A 13161-nucleotide genomic window follows, 5' to 3' on the forward strand; every position below is an offset into this window, starting at 1 on the left:
GAAGGAGGGTTAAGGGGACTAATTACCCAGTGATTAAATGTCATTTTCCTTGAGTCAAGTGATTCTCATTTTATTCAAGTGTGCTGGAAACGATGGTGAAGATTTCTTTTTTTTCATTTTGGGGAATTTTTTTTTTTTTTTTTTTTTTTTTTTCAAATAACTCAATCATCTGCTTTTAAAAGTAGTCTGCAATTTCTAAATTACAGTCTTTAAAATTCAAGCTGACACTGTCAACTCCTGCTGGTTAGGATTTTCTGAATCACCTACAGAAAGACGGCTGCTCCGCCGAGAGCCTGTCTGGGAAACTGGCCTATATATTCTGTGCCCCAAAGCATCTGTTTCCTCAAAGATGTAGCCGGGAGGCTCAGGGTACGAAGCCAGGCACCTGCTCATTTCCTTAGGAGTAAAGCTGATGGTATATGTGGTCTGGCCCTCCATAGGGATATTCGCTCGGGGGCCAGACCAGGCGGGCTTACAGCTTTTGGTAGTGACGGGAGGGCAGGGCACATAGTGGGCTCGTGTGGTGGTCAGGTGGTCCAAGGGCTCGGTGGGAAGTTTCAGCTGCGGGATGGGCTTGACTGGCTTGGTCTGCACGCTGGCCCACTGCTTAAAGTCCTCTTTGGTCGTGGTGGAACTTTCAAAGCGGCCACCCTTCTTGACCGAGAGCACCGGTCGGTAGGATCGAGCTGGGGCACCCTTAGGGTACTTGTAGTGGGCCTGCACTGTCGTCAGAAGGTCCATCTTTTCTTCAGGAGCGACATAGGTGGCGGGAGCTTTGGAGAACATCTGGGGCGTTGGCCAAGCTTGGTACTTATCTCGAAATTCGCTGGTGTTAGAGAACGGCATGTCTAGCACACTAGGCCTGGCTGGAGGTTTCAAGCTCTTGGCTGGCTCCCCCATCAGGCCCCGGTATGACTCGTTGTGAGTGGTAAGGCTTTCAAAGGGGATTTCACAGGGTCTGAACTTCTCCGGCTCATGCACATAGCGTTTCTCCATGGGGTGGGCCACGTAGCTCATCTTGTAGTCTGTCAGATCCTCCAGGGGGATGTTACAGAGCTTGAGTGCGGCCGGAGGCTTACAGCTCATGGTGTTCACCAGGCCCTTCATGGAGTAGTCATCCTGGTGTGTGGTTCGGCTATCAAACTTGGTTGACGCTGGCCGGTAGCTGTGTGGCAGACGAAGCAGTTCTCGTCTTGGTTGCTTCCAGGGTAAATAATCAGCTGAAAATAAAGCAGAAGTGGTAATCACTCATAAATCCAGTCACTCAACCTGCATGTATTCCAAGAAGCCCCAAAGCCACAAGCCAATCTCCAGTGAGATGTTCCCTGAGACAAAGAACAGAGCAGATCCCTGCTACTACCTCAACCAAGGGCTTGCTGTTCCAACTCTGTGGTATTTGAGGGCTACTGTGCAGAAGAGACAAATTTATAGGTGTCTCATCATACCCACAATGCTGCATGCAGGGATTTTAGAGGGTCCACAGCCATGGGAGGATACAGGGAATCGATTCCAACAGAGAAGTCCAACCACTGGTTTACCCTGATCCAAGAAGAGTTCCACCCCTCTAAGGGGAAGGTGGCCTCTGTGAATCAGCAGAGAGTGACTCTGAAGGTGCATGCAGGGCAGTGAGACAGGGGATTCACAACCCACCACTGCTGGGCCACCAGCCAGACCTACCAGGCCTCCCTGGTCATCCGTGGAGTGACAGCCATTAAGTCCCTATAATCTACACAAATCAAATATGGCACTCCAAGGGAATACGGGCACTGTGTTGGCTAGCCAACTCTGAATCCACAGGGAATTCTCTTGCCTACAACTTGACAAAGAAAACAAAAGCAGCTTCCCAGGAGTCTTTGAGGTATATAGCCAACACCAGTGGAGTCCACAGGCACACTTTCTTTAAACAGCTTTACTGAGGTATAATTTGTGTGACATAAAATAAAACGTACCATCCTTCATACACAATTCAATAACTTCTACAGAGCTGTGCAACTATCTATAATCAAAATCTAGTTATACTGAGTCACCTTGCTGTACAGCAGAAATTAACACAACATTGTCAATCAACTATACTTCAATAAAAAAATAAATTTAAAAAATCTATTTGTAAAACATTTCCATCAACCGAAAAAATATCAATCAAGCCCATCTGCGATCTTCATTCCCATCCCTGGGCAACCATTTATCAGTTCTTGGTCTCTATAAATGTGCCTTTTTCTGGACATTGCCTATAAATAGAATTGCACAATAGGTAGTGTTTTGCATTGGCTTCATTCACTAAGCACGTAATGGAGGTTTATCCCTGTCATAGCATATATCAGTTCACTCCTTTTTATTGCTGAATAGTACTAGAGTATATGGATATACCAAATTTTGTTTATCCATTCTTCAGTTGATGGGCATTCGAGTTGTTTTCACCTTTTGGCTATTATGAAAATCTCTGCTCTGAACATTGATAGACAAGTATTTGTGTGGCTATATCTTTTCATTTCTCTTACAAAGATACCAAGAAGCAGAATTGATAGGTTATATGTTAATCTATGTTTAACTTTTCAGGATACTGCAAACTCTTCCAAAGTAGGTGTGCCAGTTTACTTTCCTACCAGCAATGTATGAAGGTTCTCATTTCTCCACATCTTCAACACTTGTTATTGTGATTTGTTTTTTAATTATAGACATTCTGTAGTGGGTGTTTAGTGGTATCTCATCGTATTTTAATTTACATTTCCCTGATGACTAAAAATGTTGAGTATCTCTATATGTGCTTATTAGCCATTCATGTGTCTTTTTTGGTAAAATGTCTACTCATATCTTTTGCCCATTTTTTAAAACAGTTGTTTGTCTTATTTTTGAGTTATAAGAGTTATTTGCATATTCTAGATACAAGTCCAATAGCAGATATGTGATTTGTAAATATTTTTTCCCGGTCTATCACTTATCATTTCATTTTCTTGCTGGTATCTCTTGAAGCACACAGAGGTTTTGAATTTTCATCAAGTTCAGTTTTTTCCCTATGTCTTAGCCTAAAAGATTTAAAATTTTACCTTTTACATTTAGGTCTCTAACACTTTTTGAGTTAATTTTTTAGTATGGCGTGAAGTAAGGTCCACGCTCACTTTTCTGCATGTGGATATCTAATATGTCAGCTCTTTTGGTTTGATTTTTACATATAAAATTTAGGATCACTTTGCCAATTTCTGCAACAACAAGAACAACAACAAGCCTGCGGGAATTTTGATAGGAGTAGCATTAAATCTATAAATAAATTTGGGTGGAACTGTATCTTAGCTGTGTTGAATCTTCCAGCCTATGAACATGGACTCTTGCTACCTGTTTCCATATTATTTCTCTCGGCACTATCTTGTACTTTTCAGCGTACAAGTCTTACATTTATTTTTTTTAACTTATTACAAATATTTTATTCATTTTGAGGCTATAATGAAAACTGTCCCTTAATTTTGTTTTCAGATTTTCAATGCTAATATATATTTTTTCAATGCTAATTTTTATATATTGCTCTTCAACACTGACACACTGATGAATTCATTCTAGTAGGGTTTTTTTTGTGGATTCTTTAGGATTATCTTATCTGAGAATAAAGACAGATTTACTTCTTCCTTTCTAATCTAGATGCATTTATTTATTTGTTTTTCTTGCATTACTGCACTGGCTAGAACCTCAACTACAATGTTGAACAAAAGAGGTGAGAACTGCTATCCTAGCCATGTTCCCAATCTTAAGGGGAAAGCATTCAGTCTTTCCACATTAAGTATGATGTTAGCTGTAGGGGTTTTTGTGGAAGCACTTTATCAGGCTGAGGAAGTTTCCTTCTATTCCTAGTTTCTTGAGAGCTTTTATGGGTATCAGATCTTGTCAAATGCTTTATCTGTGGCTTTCAATCATGTAGGTTTGTCTTTTACCTTATTAATATAGTATATTACATTAATTGATTTACTGATGTTAAACCAACCTTGCATTCCTGGAATAAACCTCACAGTTTTATAATTATTGGTTCTGCAATTGTCTTTTAATTTAGAGAAAAGTATATATTTACCTACATAAGCAGTTTTATCAGTGCTCTTTATTCTTTGCATGGATTTGTGTTAACGTTCAGTATTATTTTCTTTTAGCCTGAAGGACTTCCTTTATTATTTCTTGCAAGGCAAGTCAGTGAGCTACAAATAAACTCAGTCTTTGTTTATCTGGGAATATATTTTCCCATCATTTTTTTAACATCTTTATTGGATTATAATTGCTTTACAATGCTGTGTTAGTGTCTGCTGTATAACAAAGTGAATCAGTTATACATATACATATGTCCCCATACCTCTTCCCTCTTGCGTCTCCCTCCCACCCTCCCTCTCCCACCCTCCCTCTCCCACCCCTCTAGGTGGTCACAAAGCACTGAGCTGATCTCCCTGTGCTATGCAGCTGCTTCCCACTAGCTAGTTATTTTACATTTGGTAGTATATACGTCCATGCCACTTTCTCACCTCGTTTCCCATCATTTTTGAAGCATAGTCTTTAATAGTTATAGAATTCTTGGTTGAGAGGATTTTTTTTCCTTTCAGTACTTTGAGTATGTCACACCACTGTTTCTGATGAGAAGTTAGTTATTGTTGTCATTTCCCCGTATGTGATGAGTTGTTTCTCTTTTGCTCTTTTCCAAATCTTTGGCTTTCAACAGTTTGACTGTTATGTGAATAGGGGTGGATCTCTTTGCATTTCTTCTCTATGGATTGTGCTTCTTGGATGGATGTGCAGATTAATATTTTTCATCAAACTTAACAGTTTTGACAATTAAATACTTTTCTGCCCCTTCTTCTTCTGGGCCTCCCATTATCTGTCTGTTGGTACACTTAATGGTATCTCACAAGTCTCTGAGTTCATTTTTCTCCATTTTTTCTCATTCTTCACATTGGATAATCTCTACTAAGATCTCCATTTTCATGGATTCTTTCTCCTGTCAGCTCAAATCCGCTATTAAGCACCTCTAATGAAGTTTTTTATTTTGATTATTGTCCTTCCAATTGCAGAGTTTTCATTCAATTATTTTTAGGATTTCCCTTTACAGTATTCTCTATTTGACTGGAAATTGTTGTTATATTTCCCTTTATTTCTTTAAACATGGTTTCCTGTTGTTCTTCGAACATATTTATAATAGCTACTTTGAAATATTTGTCTGCTAGGTCTAACATCTGGGCCTCTTCAGAGATAGTTTCTACTAACTGCTTTTTTCCTGGATCACACTTCCCTGTTTCTTTTTATGCCTCATCATTTTTTGTTAAAAACTCAACACTTTGGACAATATGCCTCAGCAACCCTGGATTCTGATCTTCCACCGGGAATAGTTTTTGCTGTTTGTTTAGTGACCTGCCTGCAGTAATTCTATAGAGACTTATCTCCCCTGCAATGTGCGGCCACTGATGTTTTTGCTGAGTTTTTTTCTTTTTAATTGATTTTATTTTTAAGCCTAGGTTCCTAAGAGCCACCCTCTATCAGCATAGTTTAGCAATCAGCCTGTGATTTACCAGAAGTTATACTTAATCACCTTAAGCCACTAAGGCTTTCACCATTTGCTAATGGATCCGTGTGTGGGTTGGAGAATATAGTCAAAGATCAGGCAATTAACAAGTCTCCCCCGGCTTTTATTTTCTGCTGGGCTGTCTCTTGTCTCCTCTGCACATGCACGAGGCATCATATTCAGCCAGGAAAGATGAGTAGATAACTAGACCCTTACTCTGATCTCTTGAGCCTGCACACTGCCTTGCCCATATGCATAGTCTTCCAGACCACCAGGAATATGTATGAGCTTATCAAGGCCTACTCTGTGTCTGTCTCATTCTCTGGAACTCTTTGGGAAATTTCTGACTCTTCTACTGGACTGTTGCTTGCTTCAAGTAGTACTGCAACCTCAGACTAACTGCAGAAGTTGTCTTCCCTGGTTACTTTGCCATTAATATCACAATTTTTTTATGGGAATGCCTGCGTACGTACTTTACTCCAATCAGCCCCCACTGGCAGCAGAGCTGCTGGCTTTCACAGCCCAGCCTGCCCAGGCAGAACCTACCACACAGATGGAACTTGGGGGAGGGGTGATGGAAGCAGCCCCAGGATAAAACACCACACACCCCCACTGTTCATAACAAGGTTTAGTAGTTTTTCCTGAATAAATGGTTCTCAATTTGTTGTATGCCTTTGGTTGATTTCCAGAGTCCTAAAATGATTGGTGTTTTACTATTTTGTTACTTTTTTGGGAAGAGAATTTGTCAGGCTCCTCACTCTACCGCTCTGTAAGGCCTGACATACCCCACCCCCCAGGCACACTCATAAGCTTATTTTAGGCTAATAATACTACCAACTATTTATTTTAAATTGGCTTCATTTTAATTGAAAATCTAATCTTTCTCCAAGAGCCATTCATGGCTCTATCAGCATCTTGAAAGCATTAGGGGGCCTTAGAGGGAACCATCTCGCTGAATATAAGCCACATGTCTCCCCCTCAGACTTTAAGCCTCACTGAAATGGGGGCATCTACTTGTAGATGCCTACACACTGCCTCAAGGTGCATGGGGGTGGGCAGGACAGGGTTTCCTGGCCCTCTTCTGGGATGGATGAAGTGTTACGAAAACAGGTTCCTAAACTGAAAGTTGCCTCGCGATTTCTGATACCCAGCAATACAGCTGAGACCACATTATTACCTAACCTCCTAACTTCCTCCAGCCAGCATATATTACAAAAAACCTCCACAGGACCCTGAAAACCTCAGAATTCCACATGACAAACTATTCACATGCCTGAAAAGCCACCAGTAAAAGCCCTTCAGGGCCAGTGTCATGTGCATAATTGGCAAGAACCTCTTTAAAAGAGATTCCATTCAATAATGTGTCTTTAAAAAAAAAAAAAAAAACTTAGCTAAACCTGAAGCTGAGTATCAACTAATTACACTCTCAGTCTTTCCAATTGCACAGCGTTTTGAAAATGTCAAAATTACAACCAAACGCTACTGGAGCATATATTACTGGTGGTTTTCTGGAGCCCGGTAAAGGTGCTGGCCATGAGAGTAGTAAGAGAAAACTTTGAATATTTTTCCTATGGAACCATAGTAAGCAGAGCATACAGACGTAAGATAGATGCACCCATTGAAACACATATATTTAATGACCTTGGTCTTTGATTTCTTTTTTCCCCTCCTTTGTAAGGAGAATCAATGTATGGCCACAAAACTATGAAGGCTGCTACGAAAAAGACTTATGAAAGCAAATTTCCACAAGAGAAACAAGTCATCAAACGAGTGATAAACCAAGAGATAAGGCAAGGATGTGGACCCTCAAAGATGCATGAGGTTGTGCCGGACCAACCAAAGGGCAGAGTAGATGTCATGGGTCTTCTCTAATCTTCACTCCTGCTCTTGGCCTGCACCCACAGAGTAACAGACCTGATGGGGATTTGTGCAAATCTAATGCTAAAAGGTGTCACCTGGAGTCCTTGTAAACGGTGATCCAGAACCCTTCGTTCATTTATTCCCTCGCTAAACACATCTTTGTTGCTGCGTCTCCTGTGCTAAAAACTGTAAGTGCGTGTTTGGCATTCAAGACCAAGTTTTGGAAGCCACTATACCACAGAGGAGTAATGGAAGAAATAAACCACTGAGATTATATGAAATGGCAAGTATTATTCAAAAAACTAGTAAGACACATAGGTGGCAAACTGACACCTATAGGTGAATTCTAATGACAAATACGTTCTCTTTGACTACAAACTGATTTGTCTCTTTTTAAACCTGAATTTCAGAGGAGAACTATGAAATCCACCCTCAAGTACATATGCAGCCAGAATAAAGCCAAAGGGTCGGGACTTCCCTGGTGGTACTGTGGTTAAGAATCTGCCTGCCAATGCAGGGGACACAGGTTCGATCCCTGGTCAGGGAAGATCCCACATGCCACAGAGCAACTAAGCCTGTGTGCCACAACTACTGAGCCTGTGCTCTAGAGCCAGCAAGCCACAACTACTGGAGCCCGTGCACCACAACTACTGAAGCCCACACACCTAGAGCCCGTGCCCCACGACAAGAGAAGCCACCGCAATGAGAAGCCCACACACTGCAACGAAGAGTAGCCCGCACTCACCGCAACTAGAGAAAGCCCATGTGCAGCAACAAAGACCCAACAGCCAAAAATTTAAATGAAAAAAAAAGAATCCGCCTGCCAATGAAGGGGACACGAGTTCAATCCCTGGGCCAGGAAGATCCCACATGCTGCAGAACAACTAAGCCCATGCACCACAACTACTGAGCCTGCGTGCCACAACTACTGAGCCCACATGCTGCAACTACTGAAGCTCGTGTGCCTAGAGCCTGTGCTCCACCACAAGAGAAACCACTGTGATGAGAATCCCGTGCACCCCAGCGAAGAGTAGCCCCCACTCACCGCAACTAGAGAAAGCCCACGCACAGCAACGAAGACCCAACACAGACAAAAGTAAACTAAAAAAAAAAAAAAAAACAAAGGGTCTAAGCCTGCCTGGTTCAGAAGAGTCCTGTTGCTACTCCACTGGTATACATTCATTAAATATGTGTAAGTAGATAGCAGTTAACAGGTGCCAGAAGTTTAAGAAAAATAAAAGAGAAGAAAATAAGGTTTTCTCAGTCTTAACTTTCTCAGTAGGGAAAAGTCAGCCACGATTCAGTTTTAGCAGCGGAATACTATTCTCTGGTTTGCAGAGGGCAATTTGAGATGTAACTGTTTGGAGAAGGGGAGGAATATGGGAGAGCTGGAGGTAGGAGAGATTAAAACTTAAGTATTAGATTGTTTTGGTTTTTTTTTTTCTGTGTGTTGATTTTGAGAGGTGAGTATTTTGTGGGAGGAAGTGGGGGGACTTTCCTTAAAATAACACCACTAGGCTACTCCATCCTTGCCAACCCCCAAGGAAAGCAAGGAGCATTTCTCACCCCTAGACCTCTCCCTGCATGTAGGGCAAGGCGGGGAAGGAAAACTGAGCTGAGCAGGCAGTTGTTCTGAAGAATCTCTAACTATTCCAAGATGTGTAAATCCAGGCAGCCCACAGGGAGGATGTGGAAAGTAGAAGATGTAGTTGGATGAGCCCGACCAAGTCCCTGCCCCTCCCCCAGTGAAGGAAGTGCTCACTCCAGCTTTGTTTTTTCCTGGTTCTCAGCGTCCATTTTTGGCCCTCCTGTAAACACTGATTGAAAGGGGAGACAAATGAGCTCTGCAGAGGCCTGGGTGCCATCCCACCACATGCCTGGTTGTGTTGACCCCTTGGTAAAACATCTGCTATGGTGCCTGCTTTGTTGAGGGTAACAGGCAAAGAAAAAGATCCCTGCCCTCCAGGAGCTTGCAGTCTAGCCAAGGAGACAATGTTAAACAAAATTACAAAATGAATTACAAAACAAGCGAGTACAAGACACTCTTAGAGCACCTAACAGGGTGTGTTTGGTCTGGCATGAGGGAAGGTCTGGGACTCCCTCTGAAGGTGTGATCCTTCCGCCACTCGCTGAAGGATGATGCTGGACAGGAGACAGGAGGACAGCTCTCTAAAGAGGGAAGAGCAGTGCAAAATGCCCTGAGACAGAAAAGAAACAGAGCAAAGGAACGGAAAGAAGTTCCTGTGGTCGGAGCAGAGGGGCTCAGGGAGAAGGAACCAAATCTGCAAGGAAGCAGAGGAGTTGGTAAAGGTGTGGGATTTTATCCTAAGAACCATAATAATTACTTAAGGAGTTTTAGGCAGAGGTCATGTGAGATTGCCATCTGCAAAAGCCCTCTCTGCTTCCATTCTGTGGATAATGGAGATGAGCTGACAAGGTCGGAGCGATGCTCAGGCACATGTCCAGGTGCAGACATGGAGAAGACAGGGTTCGGTTGCTGCTAGGAGGAAGCAACCGCAGGACAGAAGACAGAGGGAGTAAGAGACAGGCTGCAGAGATATAATGTGGAATAGACTGTATGATGACAGGCACAGGCGGGGCTGATGCTGAGAAGGAAGGCTGAGGCATCAGTGGGCTGGAGATCCCAGTGAGGCCAAGGACTGTCAAGGTGGGTGTAAATAGGGCAGCAAGCCAGAAGGACCCGATGATGGAGGGCACGAAGGTGGAGCCATGCAGGGGTATGACGATATCCAGAATGTGGCTTGGCAGAAGGCGGCTACAGAAGAGTGGAAGAGGACGACACTGAAGGTAAGAAAGTAAAAGGACACACACACAAAAAAAAAGAAAAAAAGAAAAAGAAAAAGCAGAGAAGCTCAGCCACATGCAGAATCTTCAAGAATAATAGATTTAGAGCTCCTGGAAGGGCTTCAGGAAGATTCCTACAACCCCGCAAGCCTCCCCACCTCCCCTCGGCTACGTGTTTGGCGTGGCTAAGTAAAAGCCGTTAACATCACAATCACGTAGACACCCACAGACATGTGACAGGAACAGTTTAGCACATACTTTCAAGGCAGCCACGTGCATCGTAAGCAGCAAAGTCAATGGTCACAAAGCGGGCCTCCATCCCCATGGTCTCAGCCCTGTGGCTCGTGCTCCACGCTGCCTGCGCTACCACACCCGCCACTCCACACCCTGTCTCTCCTACTAGACTGTAAAGTCAGGGGCAGGTCGTTATGCTTCCTTCACAGTTCCCAATACCATGCCTGGGATGCAGGAGGTGCTCAATGAGGAATGCAATCGTCCCATTAAAATGAAGTTCAAACCTGGCAAAACTCATTTATGAAGTTAAAAGTCAGCATAATGGTTCTATCCTGGGTGGAAATGGTAACTGGAAGGGAGTATCAATGCCATAGGTCTTGATCTGCATCCTGTTTCCAGGTGTATTTACTCAAAATTCACTGGTCTGTATCATTATGTATTTGTGCATTTTTTCTGTATGTTACGTTTTCATAATTTTTTTAATGAACCAATCCATCAGTCAGTGATGGAACTCAACTAAACTTAAACTTGAAATGCTTCCCTCATATAGGATGGGAACGGCAAGCTGAGGCAGGGGTTGGCAGATATTTTCTGTAAGCGGCCAGATATTAAATGTGTTAGCCCTCGCATGCCATACGGTCTCTGTCTCAGCCCCTCAGCTTTGCTGCTGTAGCACAAACGTAGCCATAGATAGCAGAGAAACCAGATGGGTGTGGCTGTGTTCCAGCAAAACATAGCCATGATACTGAACTTTGAATTTCACTTACTATTCACATGTTCTAAAGTAATAGTCTTTTTCTCATTTATTTTTAAGCATTCAAAAATGTAAAAAGCTTTCTTAGCTCTCTAGCTGTACAGAAACAGGCTGCAGGCCAGATTTGGCCACAAAAAGTACTCTGCCCAGCACTATTTGCAATAGCCAGGACATGGAAGCAACCTAAGTGCCCATCGACAGATGAATGGATAAAGAAGATGTGGCACATATATACAATGGAATATTACTCAGCCATAAAAAGAAAGGAAACTGAGTTATTTGTAGTGAGGTGGATGGACCTAGAGTCTGTCATACAGAGTGAAGTAAGTCAGAAAGAGAAAAACAAACACCATATGCTAACATAGGTATATGGAAACTAAAAAAAAAAAAAAAGGACGGTTCTGAAGAACCTAGGGGCAGGACAGGAATAAAGATGCAGACGAAGAGGATGGACTTGAGGACACGTCCTCAAGTATTTTACACTACCAAATGTAAAATAGGTAGCTAGTGGGAAGCAGCCGCATAGCACAGGGAGATCAGCTCGGTGCTTTGCGACCACCTAGACGGGTCGGAGAGGGAGGGTGGGAGGGAGACGCAAGAGGGAAGAGATATGGGGACATATGTATATGTATAGCTGATTCATTTTGTTATAAAGTAGAAATTAACACACCATTGTAAAGCAATTATACTCCAATAAAGATGTTTTAAAAAAACAAAAAGTACTCTGCCCAACCTCCGCGCTGAGGGGGTGTGTATATAAAACCCACTCCCCAGCCAGCGCTCAGGCTCAGCCCATCCTTCCCCCAACCTGTGCCTCAGGCACTCTCCCACCTTTATAAGTAGGCAGACACTCCATCTTGTCCCCGCATGGGTATTTACTGTCCCGAGGTCTGATGGGGTCCACTCGACTGACAGGGTATGGGTTGTAATCTTGTTTATATGTCGTGAGCAGATCCATATTCTCTTCACTTGGGACAAACGGGTCGGGCTGGTGGATCTTCACCGGTAACACTCTGTGAGGCCCAAAATCTCTCCTGTAAGGAAAATAAGCACACACCTTGGGGGCCCTTGCCTTGGAATAAGGCTCATGGTTTCCATTCAACCCAGTTCTACAAATGCTTGCTGAGAAGTCATCCTCTCCTCTTTCCCTTAGCACTCTTCCTCCTGTTTCCCACTTTTGAGAGAGATACCGCCATTCACTCCTCTCTCAAGTCAGACGCCTTCATGGTCCAGTCATTCCCCAAGTGTGCTCGCCTCACAGCTCCTCGGTGTGTCTCTCCCCTTCAGTTCAGACCCTGACCATTTCTCATGTGGGTCATGTGATAACCCTTCCCCCCCGGGCTTCCTGCATCATTCCCACCATTGCTACTTCCATCCTCACAGCGCGGTCAAAATCAACTCTCTAAAACCCAAATCACACCTTTCACTCCTCAGCTTAAAAATCTTCCAGATAAAACCCAACTTTCCAGCATAGTATGCAAGCCTTCCTGGACCTGCCTCGGCCTCCTCCCCAGCCACAGCTGCCCCCTCTCTCTCCCACTCCCCACGCACATTCTACCTCAGCCACCCTGGACCACTGGGAAGGTCTCCCCTGTGCCTGCTCTCTCCCCCTCCCTCCCCCAACCTGTTCACTGTGGAGCTAACTTCTGTTTTTCAGGTCCCACCACCTCCTTCTCTGTGCTCCCAAGAGCTCCTGCTGAGATTTATCTCCTGCCTCTATTTGATCTCACAGAAAACCCAGTAGAAAAGGCCAATAAATGGAGGCAGTGAACCTTTCACTTCTCAGCTCTCTGGCATCAGCACCCCCATTATTTCAGGCTATATGAAAACAATGGGATAGGAAAAGCAAGACACCCTTTACTGAAGAGTTTAGGAAGCGCTCTCTTCCCAAAGCATCCCACAGTTCTAAAAAGGCCAAGATGCTACTGCAACACCACCACGAAGCACCCTGCAGCACCAGGGCTCAGCTTGGGCACCCACTGCC

The 13161-nt window shown here is 43.6% G+C and overlaps 1 protein-coding gene across 1 annotated transcript in view; it reads right to left on the minus strand.

Annotated features, from left to right (window-relative positions):
• Positions 1–216: 216 nt before the first annotated feature.
• Positions 217–13161, minus strand: part of SAXO1 (stabilizer of axonemal microtubules 1) — a 33639-nt gene continuing 20694 nt past the window's right edge. Inside the window, exons 4-5 of the mRNA XM_024760457.1 lie at positions 12009–12211; positions 217–1220 (exon numbers count right to left, since the gene is read on the minus strand). Coding sequence (XP_024616225.1) covers positions 217–1220; positions 12009–12211 — 1207 coding nt within the window. The remainder of the gene's footprint in view (positions 1221–12008; positions 12212–13161) is intronic.

Source organism: Neophocaena asiaeorientalis, unplaced genomic scaffold (genome assembly GCF_003031525.2).
Source record: "Neophocaena asiaeorientalis asiaeorientalis breed wild unplaced genomic scaffold, Neophocaena_asiaeorientalis_V1.1 scaffold174, whole genome shotgun sequence".
In the NCBI taxonomy this organism is placed as follows: Eukaryota; Metazoa; Chordata; class Mammalia; order Artiodactyla; family Phocoenidae; genus Neophocaena; species Neophocaena asiaeorientalis.